This window comes from Aulonocara sp. 'chitande type north' Nkhata Bay, linkage group LG19, assembly GCF_057382095.1.
Source record: "Aulonocara sp. 'chitande type north' Nkhata Bay isolate Kocher_YH1m ecotype deep benthic linkage group LG19, A_spYH_male_GT1.1, whole genome shotgun sequence".
Lineage (NCBI taxonomy): Eukaryota > Metazoa > Chordata > Actinopteri > Cichliformes > Cichlidae > Aulonocara > Aulonocara sp. 'chitande type north' Nkhata Bay.
Window position 1 is genome coordinate 20,414,788 of NC_141362.1, and position 20,278 is coordinate 20,435,065.

At 41.3% G+C, this 20,278-nt stretch overlaps 1 protein-coding gene and 1 non-coding gene across 5 annotated transcripts; one reads left to right on the forward strand and one right to left on the reverse strand.

Moving 5' to 3' along the window:
- Positions 1–1,623: 1,623 nt before the first annotated feature.
- gng2 (guanine nucleotide binding protein (G protein), gamma 2) lies at positions 1,624–19,771 on the forward strand. 4 transcript variants are annotated; one of them, XM_086275818.1, is made up of 5 exons: positions 1,624–1,740; positions 1,862–1,955; positions 11,669–11,745; positions 16,611–16,733; positions 18,415–19,770. In XM_086275818.1, the coding sequence occupies exons 4-5, from the start codon at positions 16,647–16,649 to the stop codon at positions 18,541–18,543; spliced, it is 216 nt and encodes a 71-aa protein (XP_086131944.1). In that variant the 5' UTR covers positions 1,624–1,740; positions 1,862–1,955; positions 11,669–11,745; positions 16,611–16,646; the 3' UTR covers positions 18,544–19,770. The 4 variants fall into 4 exon arrangements, with proteins under 4 accessions (XP_086131944.1, XP_086131945.1, XP_086131946.1 ...); XM_086275819.1 differs by lacking the exon at positions 1,624–1,740 and adding an exon at positions 15,564–15,720 and having other exon boundaries at positions 1,747–1,955; positions 18,415–19,771; XM_086275820.1 differs by lacking the exon at positions 1,624–1,740 and having other exon boundaries at positions 1,747–1,955; positions 16,615–16,733; positions 18,415–19,771.
- Positions 19,772–20,194: 423 nt separating this feature from the next.
- trnal-cag (transfer RNA leucine (anticodon CAG)) lies at positions 20,195–20,277 on the reverse strand. The gene has a single exon. It is a non-coding gene; the product is annotated as a tRNA-Leu (tRNA).
- Between the last annotated feature and the right edge of the window lies 1 nt (position 20,278).

Here is a 20,278-nt window from a genome sequence, read left to right on the forward strand (position 1 = left end):
GTGGGGGAACTTGCACAATCGGTGGCTGACTAAATACTTTTTTGCCCCACTGTATCAGTATCAGCATTTATAACAGCAGAGAAATGAAAATTTAAAGAGTAAAGAAGAGATGGGAGAAACACTTTTAATCATGCTATGAATGTTGATCTTGTATACTTTGCCCAGCTGAGGGGACTTTGCAACTTCCCTGTCAGCAACACACGCTTGGAGCCAGTTGAGTAATCCACGAGTTACTGTGGCAATAAAACAAGGTTATTTTTAAGCTGCATTACATTGTCCTCCCCACCCAAGTACACACAAATATATTTTAGGGAAGCTGTTTATGTTTCTTCCATCTGAAAGAAAAAAAAAACCAAACTACTGGTCAGTTTGATTTTTAAAATCATAAAATGTTAGTGTTGTTATCAGCCTTAAAAATCTTGTATTGGTCGCGGACTCGGCTCGGATGGCCAGTTTTTATGTTTTTAAGACTGGCAAACAGATGTTGCCAACATGGTGCCTCTGCTCAAAACTCATATCATGATTAAAGGATTTTTTCCTGTCTCTTCTTTACTCTGTAAATTTTGATTTATCAGCTGTTGAAAGATGTTTTTGTTGTTGTTGGGGTTTATTTGTTTGTTTGTTGGAATAAGTGGTTCAATATATATGAAAAGAGATACCGAGTGTTGCAACTGGCACCAAAACAAGCCAGATCAATTAATGGCTCAACAGAACAGAGGAAACTGGCCTAAATTTAAATTTTTGGATGAGTAAAGATTGTAATCACCTTAATTCCCTGTTGTCTCTGAATGCACTGAAGTAATTACATGGCACAAAAACTTAATGTATTATATTTACTAGTTAAAAAGCCAGACATTCCCTTTGTTGTTTTTCAGAAACTTAGGATGGGTTGTTATGCTGTTAAATGCAGGATTGGCAAAGAAAGGCATAAAAATAACAACACTAACCAATTACAAGGAAAAACAAGCTTAAACGAAATCAGATAAATGCAAGCGTATAGTAATCGAAACATTAATGCCGATTTTAACATGCTTGTTTATTGCCGGTTGCGTAGTTGAGTTAAGAATCTGGCTTTCGCATCAGGCAGTTGTTTGCTAAGTGCCTTTGCAGCACAAATAGCAGAAAAGAAAAGAGAAAAAAGTCCCAATCCCACAATAATATGGAACATGGCGCCATCAAGATAATGTGACAAGATATGGTGCAAAGTGCAGCATATTTAAACCAGTTGTTGGGGCCTGTTGCGTTTGCAAGTATACATCAGTTAGGTTTGCCAGTATTAAGGGTAAGAACCAGTTTTTGACTTTTTTTCTTCTAGTACACTCGCCCAAATTGAGTGTATCCAGCACATGCAGAAAACCTCTGTACTCCCAAATGTACCGCACACTTTTTGTGTTTTTTGCTCCACATCTGGTGTATATTTTTTTTTATAATCTTTTGATCTTTGGCTTTGCTGTGATATGCAAGTAGACTGATGATTAAACATTTCCGCTGTGGCAAGAAGGCGTGTGTCGTGCATGCAATACAGGATGTGATGTCGGCTGTCCTGGTATGCATCTGTTTATTGCAGCTGTTTAGAGAGATACTCGAGGCTTTTCCTGTGGACCTCTGAGAGGCGGAGGAAGTGTGTCCTAATAGCAGAAAAGAAAAGACACAAAGAGGGAGGGAGGATGAAGAGGAGGGTAGATTCTTGGAGCCCGAGCGTTTCGCTGAAGGGTGGAGACTCGGAGCAGCAGTGAGGAGGTAGGATCTCAGCGGGAGTAGACACACAGAGAGAGGGAGAGAGCGAAAGCCATACAGATAGAGGAGTGTGTGTTGTGAGCGTGGATGTAATCGGCTGCCTCTGTGTGTGTGTGTGTGACAGAAAGAGATCAGCAGAAGGCAGAACGCGTGGATACTACTCCACATGACTGGCTGCATTTGGATTCACAGAAGGAGAGCACACAACCACAGTAAAGGTTGGTTGAATTTTTATTTACATTTTTGCTTCCTGACATTTAGTTATTTTTTGTAATTTGGTGGCATGTGGGTTAATCGCATCTGAAACAGGGTGTGTTCCAGAGGAGGGGGGTTTACATATCCATGATGTCTTTTTTGTCAGCGCTCGAGGGGTGAGATTGATGCTGCTGGCTGGTTTACGTCATGGAATCCCCTCCTCCCTCTAAAATCACTAAAAAGCTCCTTCCTCAGAGGTGAGCCGCTGTTTAATACCCCCCTCCCCGTCCATTATCTCCTCCTATATATGTGTGTGAAAAGAAAACAGGAGAGTGGGCTTTCTTCCTTGCTTTTCTTATTCCTCACTCCTCCTTCTTGCCTCAGGATTGGGCAGATCTTATAATGTGGGGCCAGAGGAATTAAGGGCATCTGTTTCAGGGGATATTTGCCTGAGCAGAAGGGATGGAAAAGGCAAAGAAAGAGGTGGATGAAAAGCAGGGTGGGGGTGGTTGGCAGGAAGAGATGCAAAAGACGGAAGCAGCCGAAAGTTATCCAGAAGCTTTTCGTGAGGCTTCCTAGCCCTCCATTGAGGAAAGGAAAAAGCAGTTGACAACAAACACAAGCTGGATGTAGTGGTTGTATCAGGCAGATGGCTGAGGGAGAAGGAGGGAGGGAGGAGGTGGAGAGGGGGGTGGTGGATGTTTTTTTTTTTATGGAGCTTAAAGACTATATAGATGCTGACAGCGGCACACATTCAAAAGAAATGCAAGAAAACAAACACAGATGCGCTGTTTTTCCCCGGTCTTAGCCCGTCACACAAAGGCATCGTCATGCACAGCTCACGTTAAATCACCCAATCATGTGCATGCAATTGTGTTACATATCCAGGCCTATTACAAATGCGAGCTGGAATTACGCAAGAGCTCGCGTCCAGGCAGGTCGTACTGTATCTCAAAGAGGAACTGCTCCGAGGCCACATCAGCTGCATCGATGTTGAGACTAAAAGAGCGGCTCACAATGCCTCACAAAACCTTGAGTGTTTTCCAGAACCCCAGTGCCGAGTCTGTAAATAGAAAGCGAAGGCAGTAAGGGAGGAACGACTGAAAAAGAGTAAGGGGAACCGAGCGGTGCACGACTTGCTGAGCATGGTGACCTCTCCCTGCTCCTTTCAGAACCTCCGCCCAAAAATGATTCTGTTTCAGGGTAAAGTGAGAAACTACAGTTAGCCTTGTCATCTGTGTGTCAGTTTCCTTATTTAAGATGTGAGCAGAAGTGACTTCATAGGAAAAGCAAACATGAGGTGGGAATTATGTTGAATTAAAGGCTTTGACCTTTGTACTCAAAGCGCTTGTTTGCTTCTAACAGTGTTGATTTTGGTTTTTAAGCTCATTCGACTGTGCTGTGTTCTCAGCTGTCGTTTAGGTAAAGAGGAAATCAAGTCATGAGTCTTCGAAACAAAGCTCAAGCCAAGTCACTAGACTTTAAATGTTTTTTTACAGTCTAAACTCAAGACCTAATTTTTACAATCTGCATATAAAGAGAAATGTCCACCATGCGTAGCTGTCCAGCGGGCACCCGGTTGATACGGTCGACTAACTGCCTGAAAACAGAGTAGTTTGAGTTGTTATGTCTTCATTGTCCACTGGCGTGTGGCTGTGGCGATATAACTTTAACCCTCTTAAAGTACGCATCTAGACAATAAGTTGTGGGGAAAGTATTCGGAGTCAAGTCACATAGCTGTCACACACTTTTGTGGCATTGTTGTACCGCTGCTGCCATTGGGGAGCGCTATTTCTATAGATTTGTGGTTGGGTGGGTGGTAGATGTCACATATCCACCCTAGCGCAGGATACGGCCTGAGTTTTCCCAGCAGACCACTGATTCCAATGAAAAAAACATTGTTATTTACATTTTTATTTTTGTGAATTAAGTGTGAGCCGGATCTACCAGATGCAAGTCTTATCCAATCCAACTCAAATCCTCGAGTTTCAAGTTCGCAGGAGCAGTTTTTAGGTCTCCTGGAGCAAATCCAGCAAAGGCTAAAGCCACGGCAGAGGTCACTGCAGGAGGAAAAGTCTCAGGCCTGTCACCTCTCATAGCTGTCATATAAGTTTAAAGTCTCTCTTAACTGATTAATCTCACAGAGATGTGTTTAAATAAAATTTACAGCAAGTCTGACTCGAGTCCAAATCAATCAGAAGTGTTTAGTTTCCAGGCTTTTAGTTTGTAAAAGCTGATCAGAAAGACCAGAAGCCCAGTGAGCGTCTGTGATGGTCCCTCAGCAGAATCCACACAAGCCCGGATGTTTGTGATATTGTTAACAGCCCAGGAATCTGGCTGTGTTATTCTCTTGCATGCTGATTAATTTCAGAGGAAAAATGTGTTTGTGCTGCCATGAGCGAGGACAAAACTCCTTCAGATTCCCGTCAATGAAATCACGGAGAACAGAAACTGACGTACACAAAAGATGCGACCACACTGTCTCATTCCAAGTATCATTTAGAGTGGGTAAAAGACGTGATTACCCCCCGAAAACCTTCACAAAAATCAGCAGCATTATTTGGCTGATGACCCCCCAAAGAAAAAAGAATTGGGTTTTTTTCTTTGTGTTTGCTCCTGAAGCTCAGAGGCTGTTCCCGTGAGCGCCAGTGCATTGTTTCTATCCCACTAACTGCACTGCTGTTATGTAACACGCAAATCAAAGGTTTAAAATGCTTTACGTTTGAGGAAAAGCCAAACCACTTGGTCACTGTTTCAATCTGACAATGCAAAAACACACAGGACCTTGGCTGTTTGATTTAATAAACATAAAAGACCATATTTGCACTCCCTGGAGCAAAAGAAGCCTCCTCCCTGCTGCCTCCTTGACTCCCAGCGGATGCGTCATTTCCTGGGCCACTGCTTTCTCCCCTCCCCCCTCAGGGACCTAGATTACCCCCACTACACATGTATACAGTATATGTACACACACAGCCTCTGAGATGGTAAGATGGGCAGGGCGTCCTGGGGGTGGCACAGATGTCCAGGCTCATTGAATGATCGTGGGTGGTGGTGGTCTGACTGGGAGGAAGTGGCACGAGGAGGGAGCACGAAGCAGCTAATACGTGCCAAAATTAAAACAATGCTGGGGGAAAAATTAGCCTGATGATCATCATCATCATCGTCATCATGAATATTTATTTCACTTGACACAGATTCTAAAAACGTTTTTTGTGACTGAATCAATAAAACAGATTTACAGCTGCGTGCTTGCTAGCCCTTTAAATGGTTCAATGATTAAATTAGCAGCTAAAATGTTTTAATCTTACATGTTTTTGTTTTTTAAATGATGGAGATTTGAAAGAAACATTTAGATCCTTTTCTATTTCTTAGTGAATTCGCTTTACAGTGCTATATTAAAAAGCAATGGCTTTAGAGATATTGAATGGGGATTGTGTATTTTTCATAAATCATGAATGAAACGCAACCACAAGCCTCCCTCCCACACACAATATAGATCCACAGCACTGAGGCGCTCTTTTAGTGCTAAATACGCAACTCTGGTGGCTGACATGAGATTTTCCCGCGATGTTTTCACACGTTTTTCAGTCAGTGCATGTTCAGTTAGCTAGTACAGATATTAACTTGCACTATGTTTTCATTTCTTTGTGTTTTCAGGCTTATCAGTGAGGGATAGGCCTCTTGAATGGGCCGGTTTGTGATCAAACCTCCAAATGTTCTTTATTTCTTCTACTAATATGATGCCGCTCAGAGCCCAGTATAACTGAAGACTGTGATGGAGAAGGGCATTCAGCTGTCGCACTCAGCATCATCTCCACAGACAGTTATGACCTGACAGTTCAGCTCTCTGTGTCTCATCGCTTCGTCTTTGCGTGCAGAGGGAGGGGCGTCCTTTCTCCTGTTCAAGGGCAGGGATCCGTGCTAAATTACAGTCAACAGTCAATATCTTCCTGGTTGTGTTCATTAATAACTCCGGAGGTCAGTTTTATGTTTCTGTACTTCTCCTTGCTGCGGTCAAAGCCACTCTGGAAGAAGGTATTGCTACCACATCCTCTCTTTCATTTTTCCAACAAACTTTATTTCCAGCTTTTATTTGCTTTTCTCTCTCTTTCTTGGTGTCCTCTAGTATCCGTTTACACTTTTGCAAATCTTTCTTTAGCTGAGTGTGCCCTTTGCTGTCTTTAGTTCCCCAGTGACATCGCAGCTCAGTGTCCTATGACGCATTGAGGATGGTACAGTTACTCTGTCATACTATGAGAGTCAGATGACTGAAGTTTTTGCACACTTTTTCTTCTGCACACTCACACAAGGCTACAGAAATAAATGGAAAAACTACATTGTTAAAAAATCCGCAGCCAGGTTTAGGATTGGTTTTGTTTGGTAGGAAAGCATGAAATACTGACTCAATGGGAAGGATTGCAAATACTTCTCTCAGGATGCTATAAGCTCAGCTTGATTAATATGAAAAGAAATAACATTTTATTGCATACCGTCATTAGTAGCGAGGTATACAGATAGTTTTTTGTAGGATGCAATATGCCAGGGAGGATAGGGTGGATTTCAGCCCTCTAGCTGGCACATAGTTAACCAGGACTGCACAGAAAACCCTGTGTGACTTCTGGGTTGCTAGTTGCCATCGAAGTTTGTATGGATGACACCAACTTGTCTGCAAGCACTAGCAAAATACAGTGTTTACAGACAAGTCTGATCTTTCATCCAGACAAGTGCGGCAATCTGCTAATGACCAGAGCAATCAGAAGGAGGTTTTTAATGCAGAACCCTCTTTTCACTTGGCAACAGCCAACAAAGTCCAGCAATCACTCATGAACTCGTTGGGGAATCTACATTTTTCACCCCAAATCTGTCAGTTTGAAAAAGGCAAAATTAAATGCCAATTTGTCTACTAGGGAAGAGAAACTTTTACTTTTTTTAAAAGAAAAACTACAAAAAATAACTTTTCTTTGGAAATAACCAAGAATTTGTAGTAAATCTGCTGGGTTTATGAGTGTAACTTAAATGTAACAGCAACAATAAGTAAGGGGGCTTTGAGGAAGGTGTGCTGTTTGCATTCTTGTAAAGACAGGCCTTAAGAGACCTTCAAATGAGCTCTGAGCAGGGGTTACTTCCTGCCTTCTTGCTGTCCCTGCAGACCCTTGCAGGTTAATCACTGACTCTCCAGGGTCCAGATGGCTGAGCCAGGGACACATTTTTAATTACCACGCTCTGATTTCACACCCTAGGCATCACAGAGGACAGAACACTCCCTGCGTCGCTGCTTAAATTTCTCTTTGGATGGTGTAGGGAATAAAAGACAGGATAAATAAGGTGTGCACTACAGAAGTGAAAGGAGTTGGAAAAAGGGAAGGAGAACTGAGCCGAGAGCCAGCCTGCGTGGGAGTACATAAGAGATCGTCACTCTCGACAGGCCAGGAATTATATTTTCCTCACCAGGATGTTTCCTGTGGCGCTTAATCACCCTTTAAGTCAGCGACACCCAGAGTCGAGCAGCAGCTATAATCACATCTATGGAGGGCCTCGTCACAAACACAGACCCCCCGAAAGCCTGTAGGAAGAGGTTCAAAAAAGCTCCAAATGTCAGGGGAAGGATGGCAGAAGGGGTTAGATTGATTCTGTGGTGTTAGAAGCAGGACAGAGCATGCTGGGGGTGGTTCTGTCATATCGGTGAACACCTGTCTGCCATACAGGGAGGGACGGGAAGCAGAAGGCTGGAACAAAGGAGAGAAATGGATCACCACTCACATGTTGCATTTGTTTTTTCCCGCTCACCACAGTTTAGCTAGAAATTCTTTACTGGTCTAAAAGTAAGGAACGATATTTCCAAGTATTTAGATAAAAAAACGAATTCCTTGGACTTAAGTATTTTAACACCCTTTGTCTTTCATCCACTGATCTCGCTGCTGCTTTGCAACATTAATATGACGACATAATCTGTTCACCAGGAAATCAAATTCAGCAACTTTTTTCTTTTCTTTTTTAAGAATGGCTGGCTTTCCTGACTTTCCCACAGCATAAAGTGAATTAAAATAAGCAGGAAATTACCAAAGTTAGTGCAGCCATTACTATAAAAAAGACACTTTGTCTCTTTTCTATAGTAAATGAGATGAGTGTTTATTTTCACACTCACAAGAAGTGTTTGTTTCCCCACAGAATGTGTTTTATTTCCTGATGTCCGACCTGGGTGGGATCAAACTAGCTACCTTTCAGTTACCATGCAACATTGGAGGCACTTGATTAAAATGGCAACATTATATGGCTGGAAAAGTTGTCTAAAATACACGGTAATGTTGTTTGAAGCGTAATTTATGTCCCACACTTTTAAAAGTTTATCGTCACCTCCAGGCCCGACAGGTGAAGTACATTCAGAAGCGCCTCATTCTCTTAATGGGCAACAGGGGGCGACTCTTCTGGCTGCAATAATAGGTCTTATTGTAGAGAAGATCACACACAAATACAGCTATGTTTTAAAAACTGTTATAATTGGCCTAGTTGGGAAAAAAACATTGGTCTGGGGTTTTTTTTTAACGTTAATCACAAACTTTGTTTGGAGGGTAGCAAACTGCTAAACTAGCTGTTTAATTTCTTGCAAATTCAGTGTTTATAAAACTTTACTTTCATATTGCTCTCGATCCCAGCAGCAGCCGACAGAAGATGATTGCTGGAAAGTTCCCGGATGTAAAAGCAATTCTTTTGATTGACAAGCCGGATGTTTCTGTGAGCAAACATGTGTTCTATATAAATAAAACTTATGATGACACAGTCGCATGTTACTAGTCATGTGACTCTGCCACTGTGTAATGTCAATAACAGTTATTAGTTAGAATAACTGGGTGATACACACAGCAAATAAACTCACAGGCCAGTTCATTGGGTACACCTGTTCAACTGCTCCATAATGCAAACATCTAATCAGCCAATCACATGGCAGCAACTTAATGCATTGAGGCGTGTAGACATGGTCGAGATGATGAAGTTTAAGCTGAGCATCAGAACGAGGAAGAAAGATGATTTTTGTACCTTTGAACATGAGCTGGTCTGAGTGTTTTAGAAACTGCTGCTCTACTGGGATTTTCCCACACAACCATCTCTGAGTTCACACAAAGTGATCCAAAAAAAGAAAAGATTCTGTGAGCAGAAGTTAACTGGGCAAAAATGCCTTGTTGGTCTCAGAGGTCAGAGGAGAATGGCCAGACTACTTTGAGCTTATATCAAGGCAACAGGTACTGTTTGCATCTCTGAATGCAAAACGCATGAACGTTGAAGCAGATGTACTACAGCAGAGCACACTAAGTGCCGCTCCTGTCAGCTAAGAATAGAAAAATAAGGCTACAGTTTGCACAGGCTCACTAAAATTGGATGATGGACGACTGGAAAATATCGCCTGGTCTGAAGAGTCTTCATTTCTGCTACGATATTCAGATGGCAGAATTTGGCATAAACAAGATGAAAACATGGATTCATTCTGCTTTATATCAGCGGCTGAGGCTGTTGGTAATGGCCCCGGGAGCCTGAAACATGGGGAACATTTTCTTGGCACACTTTGGACCTCTTCGTACCAACTGAGCATCATTTAAATGCTGCCGCCTGCCGCTGACCAGGCCGTTTATCCCCATCTTCTGGTGGCTTCTTTCAGCAAAATAATACACTGTCACAAAGCTCAAATCAAACTGGCTTCTTAAACATCACTGTTCTTCGACTGCTGCTCTGAAAGTGCAGCAGCATTTGACTTTTTTAGTGGAGTATCAAAAAAACTTTTTCTTTGCCATCAAGAACTAAATAAAATTTCCCATTAAGAGATTTTACAAGACCATCCCGTTACACACTTCACACCTGCTACAGCTCTCCTGCTGCTAGTTTAAGAATCACTGCGCAGATGAGATTATTATAGACGCTTGCATAACACAGTGTAACAATGTAGATTAATGGCACCACCAGTGAATCTGGAGGGGCTACAGTGAACTCCAAGACTGCAAGAGTCCTCTTTCTTTTTGCTTGTTATTTAAACTCCAAGCAGCTTCAGCATTGCTAAAATACTTTGGCTCAGGGGTCCTGCAGCTGTTGGCAAGGCTTTGTTAATGGATTCCTCATTGTAACGTTGCTTTAATGTTGCTCGCTGTGTGCTACCATGATTTATGATGGCAGGAATTCCCATCCTCTGCAGATCTGCTCATGCGGGATAATTGGCCCATTTATCAGAACTGAGATGCAGAGTCACAGATGCATTAAAGAATGAATCTGAATGGCCAGAAGAAGAAAGGACAGGCTGATAGAGAGAAAGTTAGGGTCAGCACCCACTGAAGACTTAAAGGAAGAGTTGGACATTTTTACAAGTGTCACTATTTGTGGTTTTGCTGAGAGTTAGATGGGAGGACCGCTAGCACTGTTGCTTTGTTTAGTGTAAAAACTGCAAATGAGGACAAATAACTAGGCTACTTCTGTTCTACCAGCACATCTAAATCTCACTACACAGCACTTTATATTCCATATGTCTTCCTGAAAGCCTGTAAAACCTCTTTATGCTAAGCTAGGGTAAACAGCTGATCTCTGTTGTACATATTTATTGCATAGACAGAAGAACGATCAGCCTTCTTATCGTGATGAAAACATTTTAAGTTTAGTCTGAGGATTAGTATGTTTGCAACAGAGGTAGCTGTTTCCAAGTTAAGGGACCAGCATAGTTCATGGAACAACTGGTCTGGGGAAAAGCAAAGTTATAACATACAAAAGGCTAAAGTGAAACCAAGTGTTTAAAACAATAAAAACTGTCCACTGTAGCTATTTTCTTTTCTTCTTTAAGGTTTTTTTCCACCCTGCTCCCTCTGTGTTGTGGACTCCACTGCAATTCCTTTCCTGTTCTGGGCAACTTTACAAAATCCGCACTTGAGTTACGCACAGCGTCATCTCAGTCAGGCTACCCAGTGTTGGTTTTTATGGAGGACCACATGCAAGCATGTCATGCATAGGTTGTGTACCCATAAACCTTCACTCTGCAGAGCAAATCACCTATGCAAATGACACAAATGCAATATCACAAATTCCAAATTATCCACATTATACTATGGAATACCTTGAAGGAATTTCTTCAGCTTTGGCACACACTGTCATCGTTTGAATCCATCAGACATTAGTGTGAAAGGGCGACATATTTTTGAGTAAATTCACCTTAAATCAATGACAAAGTCCCATATCTCTCAGGACATTGGTGACATCCTTCGTGGCATGCATTTTTATGAGCCTGGACAGACTCGTAAAAGTTTGACTTGTGCTTATAATTAAGGATCTGGCTACAAAATAGTCACACATTTAACCCCTTCAACACTAAACTTTGTATGGCATCAACAAATGGGATCAAACATTAACTGATGAGTTTTGGTGGCGCTACAGGCAGATTATGTTACCTTGTCCCTGCCCTATCTTTGAGATAGCCTAACTAGCTGTTGAAAAATCATCCTCTCATCTTTCTCTCAAGCATATTTCCTTTAAAAGTATAAATGACTTTGCCTTGTCACTTGTGCTGTGGTGCGCTGTTTCTCCATCAGTTATTTGTCTTTAGCCCAGTTTGTAGGAGCTATCTGTGACATTCTGACACACACTGATCAGAGGACAGAGGCTGCACAGACATGCCTTGGCGTAATTTATCTGGAATGTGGGATTGAAAGCATGCAGAGCTCTGATTCCGATTCTCACTCCCCTTCTCTTTCCTTCTCCTTGTTTGCAGAGAGTGTGGCAGACACAAACTGCTGACTGAACTGCAGACGCGCACCAGGGCAGAGTGCGGAGGAGTAAGTAGACAAGGTACGTCCAGGCAAGAGGAAGAAGGTTGACGAGAAAAGACGCATGGCGACATCTTTCTCAATCTTGTGGCATGAGGGCTGTGAGGGACCAAGCAGCCAAAGCAAAGAGGACACAGGCAAAAAAGTATCTTCAAAAAGGGTTTTCTTTATTTTAACCCTCAAAAAGTCCAAAATTAACAAAATTCAAAAGCATACTTAGCAGGCCCATAAAAGAGGTCAGCTAAATATAAACATCCACCGCCCAAACCCAGGTAACTCAAAGAAAGAGAAACATAATTAATATAACAAAACATTTTAGAAAAACCAAACAATGCTACTATGTGCGCGCCTCATCATATCAGTGTTAGGTTTAACCAAATGATTAATAAATTATATTAATGAAGAAAACTGCAAAGCAAACGAATAAAGTGAAAAAATGGACTGATTTACCCCTGTGTGGCTGATGCCATCACAAGGGCACGGTGATGACACAGCCCTCTTGCTGCTGCTGCAAAGAGTTTGTGAACTAATCGTGACAGCTGCCATAAAGTTGTCGACAGCTTACACGGTTAAGGCCTCTGTCCATCTGAATGCATTATTTATCAGTGTCACACTTATCGGGATGATGACACCAGACGCAACATCTCAGAATGGTATTTTAAGCAGCTAGCAGAAAGGAAAGGAAATTAGGTTGGAAGGAAGGAAGGAAAAGTGTGCATCTGCTACATGTCACCATCACCCCGCCCTCCTTTAGCAGATATGAAAATGTCAGGGTGGCATTTTTGCACGCTCCAACAGTAATGAACAGGAAAGTGACCTTGCAGCCTCAGTGAAAGCTCTGCCCAATTGCTTCTTACTTTTTTGTTTTTCTCTTTATTCTCTGTTTTCCAAATTCATGCTTTAACTTTAGTGTCATTTGGAGACGTTTTTGCCATTTTTAACCAAGCGAGCAATGTAGCTTTTTTTGTTTCATCCCTTAGCAATGTGTTAAATTAACTTTGATGAGATGAAATATAGCCCTTTGATTAATTAACTACACCCTTACTGCTTCCATATGAATAAAGAGCACTTAATTATTAACTAATTCAATCTTTTTGATAGTTTGCTAGTCTTGAGCATTTAGGTGCATGTTAATATGATACTACAATCTTCCCAGGAGTCAACATTCCTGCAAAGGTCAGGCTGTGCAATCCTCGGAAAAACTCAGACTGTACAGGCCTCAGTTAACATGTTAAATGTTGAAGTTCATGCAAGTGCAATTAGAAAAAGACAAGTATGTCTATAAAAAGACAACAACCAAGGTGCTTGCAGTGGACCAGTCAAAGCTCAGACCACAAGCCAGTTGAAATGCTGAGAGCTGTGCATCAGCGAGTGCCCACAAACCTCAAAGGACTGAAGCAATACTGTGAAGAAGAGTGAGCCAAATATTAAAAGACTTTTAAGAAGATGTTTACTTCCCGCTAAAGGCGAGTTTACAAGCTTAGTTTCTCACATGACTATATAAAATGTAGTAAAGAATTATTTTCCACATGACTGTATACTTTATTTAGCTCTAAAGCGGGGAAATTCCTGCCTTACATCTGCCAAAACTGTAAATAACCAGAGTGGCAGTTAATTTACGTGTGGCCTCCATTTCTTTTATTATCATAGAGCTTAGTGGGTAAAATAAAAAGTGAAACTTTTTACATTTCTCAGATTTCTGCCTCTGTCCTCCTCCCTGTGACCTGGAAATTAAACTCGGAGTGCCATTTAAAGGATGTCCCAGCTATTAAAATGTATCTGGAGGACAAGAGAAGGCCACCTCTGCACTAGTGTTTTTAGCCTGTATTTATAAAGTAAGCGTGGCACACAGATGGAATACACAAAATACAGAGGGACTCCGGGGACTCTAGGTACGATATCTCGTCACAATGCGGCATGTGGTGAATTTAATTAAACGCAGACCTAATTATAAAAGCTGGCGTGAACACTGTTACGCTCATCAGTAGTTGGGCTGTAACGAAACAATTTATGATGTATCTGTGCAAAAAATCATATTTAGTTGACACGAAGCGCTGAAGCCTCATCGTGTTAAACGCCTGATACCTGCAGTCCTCTCGCCTCGCGTCTCTCCCTCATCTTCTCACATCTCTTCACGTGAACTAAGACACAAGGGGAGGATGCAAGGACAGGAGGAAGATGTAAAAACTGAGAAATTACAAAAGGGGACTTGACTTTGATCATTTAGCTTCTTCCATATTTAATACAGCGTTTATTCAAAACATCAACTCTCCTTGACAATTTTCTTAAAATAGGCTATTGTGCCTCTTTTTTTTTTTTTGGGCATGTGTTAAAATGGAAGACCTACTTTTCTTCACGTATCCCAGAAACCTTACAGAGTGACATTTATCCCTATCAATAGTCTGATGATACGGTGGCCTGTTTTGACGTCTCCCAGGGGTGTTGAAACAATATTGTGGCCTTGATATAAACGACACTAAAGACTAATTTCTGTTCAGCGATCATAACTCTCTGTCCTATTTTTATTTTGGTGAGGGACGAAAACGAAGTTTGCTTTAAGGGCTTTTAAAACGCTAACAGAGTTGATTAGCAACCTCATAATGGATGTTGGGCGTTTTTTGGCACACCATGACCCTACAAGGTGACGTTCTCCTCAAACTAAGAACATCCAGGATCCCTCAGCTGCAGTGGCTATAAAGCATCGTGTTTATGTTCCACTCCTCGCGCTTTGAGCCTGCTGCGGGCTGTTCTCACGGATCGTCTACACGTTGTCATTTGGTTTGCGCTGACATCGTGCAGAGATGTTCCAGCTTAGGTTAGAGGAGGGGGAAAATGGAAAATGAAAAAATACTCTTCCTGTCCTCAAAATGTTTAACCTTTGTGTTGATAATTAATCTTCTACATTGTATTGGTTTCAATTTTATTGTTTCAGCTTATGCAAAAATTACAAAAACAAGCCAGTTGGAGCTTCTTGTGCATGATGCTTTACAGTTTTTATCCCATTTATTTTAGGGTTACTCCAAAGATTAAATAGATTAAATGGAGCACTGTAACGAAAAATAATTTCCCCTAGGGATTAATAAAGTATTCTGATTCTGAGATCACTGTAGTACTTTTTAATCATGGTATTTCTTTTTATCTGTAAACCATTTAAGAACGCTTTAAAGTTAAATTCTCTGCTTCATTTGAGTACAATCGATCTTTAAAGCATTGCAAATATAACATGGAATCAACCCGTGAACCTGTGCTGAGGAGCAGATGTGCCACCGCAGAGCGTTAATGTTTATGCTTTGCTCCAGCACCCCACTGAGATGAGTGCTGAACCCACGCTGAGTCGTACCACAGCGTGCACAGACGAATAACGAAGGGGGGCTCCAGCGATGATTGATCGCACACCGAGGATGAAGCCGTTTTGGAGGGCTTGATCCATTTAATCAAAGCAGCTGGAGAACTCAGGGGAGGCCCTCAGGACACGGTGACAAATGTAAAGAATAAATAGTTGGAGAAACGTAATGAAGACGCTGAACAGTTTCATCGCATGTAAAGACCTGTGAGCACGTTGGGAAGTATTTTCCACCAATATTTAATCACCTAGAGTGGCAAGAAATGTGCACCTTCAAAGGCGTTCCAGAGAGAACTTGAGGAGCATTGAAGCTTCTCCAAGGAGGCAGTTGTTATTTGTTTGATCTGCAAGAAGCCCATTAAGCATTTGAACAGTTTTAATAACTCAATACAGTGGCTACAGTTGAGAGAAAAAATATGTGTATTAAAAATTGCTATCTTCTTAAAGATATTTGAATAAGTAGATATTTTATGAGCCTCTGTCCATCCATTCTTTAGGTATACCTGCTTTACCCTTCAGTACACCTGGTCTACTGGCTGCCATAGGGCTGTCAAAGGAGGAAAAAAAACCACCACTCACACTTGTAGCCAATTTAGAATCGCCAGCCAACTTTCTATGCACTGTGAGAGTAAGCAAGACTACCTGCAGATAGAGGTAATATACTCAAACAAAGGGCATGTAAAAAAGTTTGCATTTAATTTAACATCTTGCAACTTTTATATGGAGGAAAAGTCCAGTTTCAGCATCGTATGTCTGCTTAAACGGGGCAATAATAGCTTCTGAGGCCAGGTTGCTTCCTTTTTCACAGAATAAATATCCTGTTATGTTGAAAACAATCAAAACCTCAAATGAAATGTAGTTAATTTTCATGGCTGCACACCATGTTTTTCATGAATTGTCCTACATATAAGGCAGAGACAGACGCTGTGCTCTTGTGTGACACTGTGACTGAGTATCACCACATATGTTTAAAAAAAAACAAAAGATATTGTGCATAATGAGAGCTTTTCCTTTCTGAAACCTCTAATGTTTCTTATCCGTTTATCTTTTTTGAAATTTAGTACCGGACAAAGCGCCACCCCCACACTCCCCTCCCACCTCCCCCGCCTCCCTCTCTTACTGTCAGGGGCTGCCTAGCAACTGACACCATAAATAATATGCTTGTGTCTGTGGTTTGTGTGTCTGTAGGCATGTGATAATAAACAGGGTATCTGTTACTAGCACTCCTCTCTGCATGCCTGTTACACTATATCCGGGGTAGGCAACTCCAGGCCTCGAGTGCCGGTGTCCTGCAGGTTTTAGCTCTTACCCTGGGTCAACACAACTGGATCAAATGATTAGTTCGTTACCAGTCCTCTGGAGAACTTCAAGACATGTTGAGGAGGTAATTTAGCTATTTGAATCAGCTGTGTTGGATCAAGAACACTTTTAAAACCTGCAGGACACCGGCACTCGCGGCCTGGAGTCGCCTACTCCTGCACTATATTATAGTGCTCGTCTCTGAGCTGAAATGGTTGGGATGTTTAAATCTCTTTCTGCTACAGGCAGACAGAGCACGCGAGGCCTGACTGATAGCGCCCATGGCGAGCAATAACACAGCCAGCATCGCACAAGCCAGGAAGCTGGTGGAACAGCTGAAGATGGAAGCCAACATCGACAGGATAAAGGTGCGCTGGCACCTCGTGGTTTATGTTTTTAATTAGGTTTCCGTCCGTTAACTTACATTTATTTGTTTACAATTGGGCTTAAAAGTTTACAGAGCTAATGGAGGTAAACAATAGCAATGAATACTTCATTTACTTTTAATTTTTGCTAATGTATCCAAGTAAAAATGGTAAATGGTAAATGGCCTACATTTGTATAGTGCTTTACTCAGTCCCTAAGGACTCCAAAGCGCTTTACACTACATTCAGTCATTCACCCATTCACACACACACATTCACACACTGGCAATGGCAAGCCTATTAAGAACAAACTGTACTTACAAAGAGAGCAGCAATCACTGTTACGGTCATAAAAACAGACAAACGCAGCTGTCGCACATGACTTTATTATTACTTTTCTGATTTACAGTACTGTGCAAAAGTCTTCAGTCAACTCCCATGTCTTTATATTTTGGTGAATGAGCTGGACTTTCACCAACAAGGTGATCCCCAAACAGCTATTAGCTGAAAACGTGGCGTTTCTCAGCATGGTGTGCAGTGTGTCCTTAAAAATGTGAGAAAACGGGATAAGTGGAGGACAAAAAAAGAGGTGGCCTAAAAAACTAGCTACAGCAAATGAGGAGTATATGAAAGTCATGTCCCTAAGAAATAGAGGAAAAAATCACCAAAGTTCTGGAACAGGACCTGAGAGATGTATGAGGAGCTTCCATTTAATAGTCCCTGAAGCCTCATTGGAAATGGCCTCAATTGGAAGGGTGGAATCAAGAAGCCCCAAACACACTGTCAGTAAAAGCATACCTGGATAGAAGAACACACAGTGGAACACTATGAGTCATGGGCAGACCTCCCCACAGCCCAGACCTAGAGCTAGATGTGAGATCATCTTGACAGACAATGGAACAAAAAGCCAGCCAACATCCAAAGAAGAGCTTTGAGTGTCCTTCAAGAAACCTGGAGACTATTCCTGAACACCTTAAAGACTAGAAAGCTCACCTAAGAGAGTTCAGGCTGTACTGTAGCATAAAGGTGGTCGGATCAAATAGTGACAGGTTTTGGATTTATATACTCTACATATACTGTTTCCCATTTTTATTTGAAAACATGAAGAAGTGGGGGCCAGCTTGAAACTTTTGCACAGTACTATATGTACAGATGTGTATGGAAGCCTGTTTCTGCCACTTAAAAAAAATAAAGTATCGTTCTTGACATTTTGACTTATTAACTCGAAATTACGAGTTATTTTCTCAAAATTTGGAGTTAATAAGTCCAAATTTCGAGAACGAGTTATGGATACTTTTTTTTTTTTTGTAGTGGCAGAAACGGGCTTCCATAGATGTGTAAGATCAGAATGATTAGATGATTTATTTGGTTAACTTAACGAAATTTAACATTAGGCATTGCCAGAGCAAGTCACATGATGAGGGTGGTAGTTTGTGAGAATTATTGATGAAATATTGTGAGTTTTAAAGTAGTGCTAAGAGGTGAGACTTACTTCTAGGGGTACTTTGGTAAAGCTAAGCTAACCAGGATCTAGCTCCTGCATGCTGCTATGCGTTTGAAATCCAGATAAAAGACAAGCATCCGCCTTCTGATTTAACTCTTTGAATTAAATTGGACTGGTGTTTTTCCACACTGTGCACGCCAACTTGAACTGATACACTTGTGTGTGTGTTTGTAACTGCAGGTGTCTAAAGCTGCAGCAGACTTGATGTCATACTGCGAAGCTCATGCCAAAGAGGACCCTTTATTGTCGCCGGTGCCAGCGTCGGAGAACCCGTTCAGGGAGAAGAAGTTCTTCTGTGCCATCTTGTAAACTCGGCACGTCCCTGCAGCAGTCTGCTAAGTGTGGGGACTTTGAACATGGACGTTCAAAACACATAGAAATCTTCTAGTAGGAGGGCACGTCGATCATTGCCCCCTTTTCTCGAACGGCACCTAAAGAGTGCAAAAATTAAAGTGTAACCATTAAAGCGGTGCAATTGTTTTTGAGGGGCTGTGCGGCATGTTGAAGGGTTCTGCGCTTTTAGATGACACAAAAGGGATGATGACGACGATGAGGAGGAGGAGTGTGATGATAACCACCTAGAGACATGATGGACAAGCAGTCAACCTACCATGTCGTCGGGTTGTGATGTGTAACAACAAAAAATAGATAAAATGAGAAAAATATGGATGTGGTTCTTTTGGGACTTCCAGATGTTTTGTTCAGTGGTTTAAGGGTTGGTTGAGCTCTGTAGGAAAGCAAAAAAAAACAAAAAAACTACGCCTACCACTAGACGCCACCTGTATATTGGAATGTTTTTTTTAAGTTGTTTATTTTGTGTTTATTCCAATTTTACCTAAATATCTTTCTATAACTACGTGATTACTGAAGTCTTTTTTTTTTTCTTTTTTTTTTTAACACCAACAGGTTAGTGAAAACTTTTTTTAATGGGATGTCTGACACATTCAACTCTGTGACTATTTACACCTTTACCTTTCTGAAAATCAGTCTCTGTGTATCAACATCTAGCCTGTCTGGCACATGTGATGCAGTTTGTCTCCTTCAGATACAAACCCTCTTTCTACTATTTGTATGAAATGACTAGCAAGTAAACTGTGCCGTGCTGTGAGTTCTGAATGTTTGTGTTTGTATCATTAACTATTGCATGAAACAGTCAAATGATCTTCTCACTTTCCTTTCATGTGGAGGTTGTATAAAATAGGCACTCTCATTCTGGAGGTGACAAAAGTAAATATTAAAACAAGAATGATTCAATGCAGACTCAACGAGCACATCTCTCGATTATACATGATACTGCTAAAAGCAGTAGGCAGCGGATCTGTGAGATTATTTTTTCCACATTGCTTGTAATCATATATATAAACTAAGAACCTCTGGAAACATCACATCTGCAAGCTGACACCGGTTTCATAAGAGAACATTTACTCTCATGAAAAAACGACTTTAGAAATATTTCTTTGTAATATTTGGCATCCCAAACTTTGACATCTCCACCACAGTTTAAAATAAAGTTTGAGAAGTGCAACACAAGTTCATTAAAATGGCTCCAGCAGTGTGTTTGGCAACTTTAAAGGACATTTACTTTTTAAAAATGGTAACAGTGTAGCTATTTTGCTGCCCTCTGCAGGTACTGAAAATGCAACTGCACGAATTACATTTAGGTTTTCCTAATTTTCATTTTAAATCATTATTATTTGCATTTAAAATGTAAAATAAAAAGTTGTAGACTAGCTAGATTTAACATAAAAAATCCATGTCTCTTAACACTACATAACAGTCATTAAGGTCACTGAATCAAAACCAGAACTTTAGCTTGTCAGTGTGGGTTGATTCTATGGGCCACAAACAAGGAGTCAGTCAGCATTAATGACTGAGAACCTTCACAGTCAGTCAGCATTAATCATAAACAAAACGGTGAAATAAAACCAGATTCTTGTATCAAAAAATGTAAAAAGGTTATTGTCAGAAGTGGGATTCGAACCCACGCCTCCAGGGGAGACTGCGACCTGAACGCAGCGCCTTAGACCGCTCGGCCATCCTGACT

Excerpts from the sequence above, each read along its gene's own strand:
- gng2 (XM_086275818.1), top strand. The coding sequence starts at position 16,647 with ATGGCGAGCAATAACACAGCCAGCATCGCACAAGCCAGGAAGCTGGTG. Across the intron at positions 16,734-18,414 it reads CCAACATCGACAGGATAAAG|GTGTCTAAAGCTGCAGCAGA; the intron begins GTGCGCTGGCAC and ends TTGTAACTGCAG.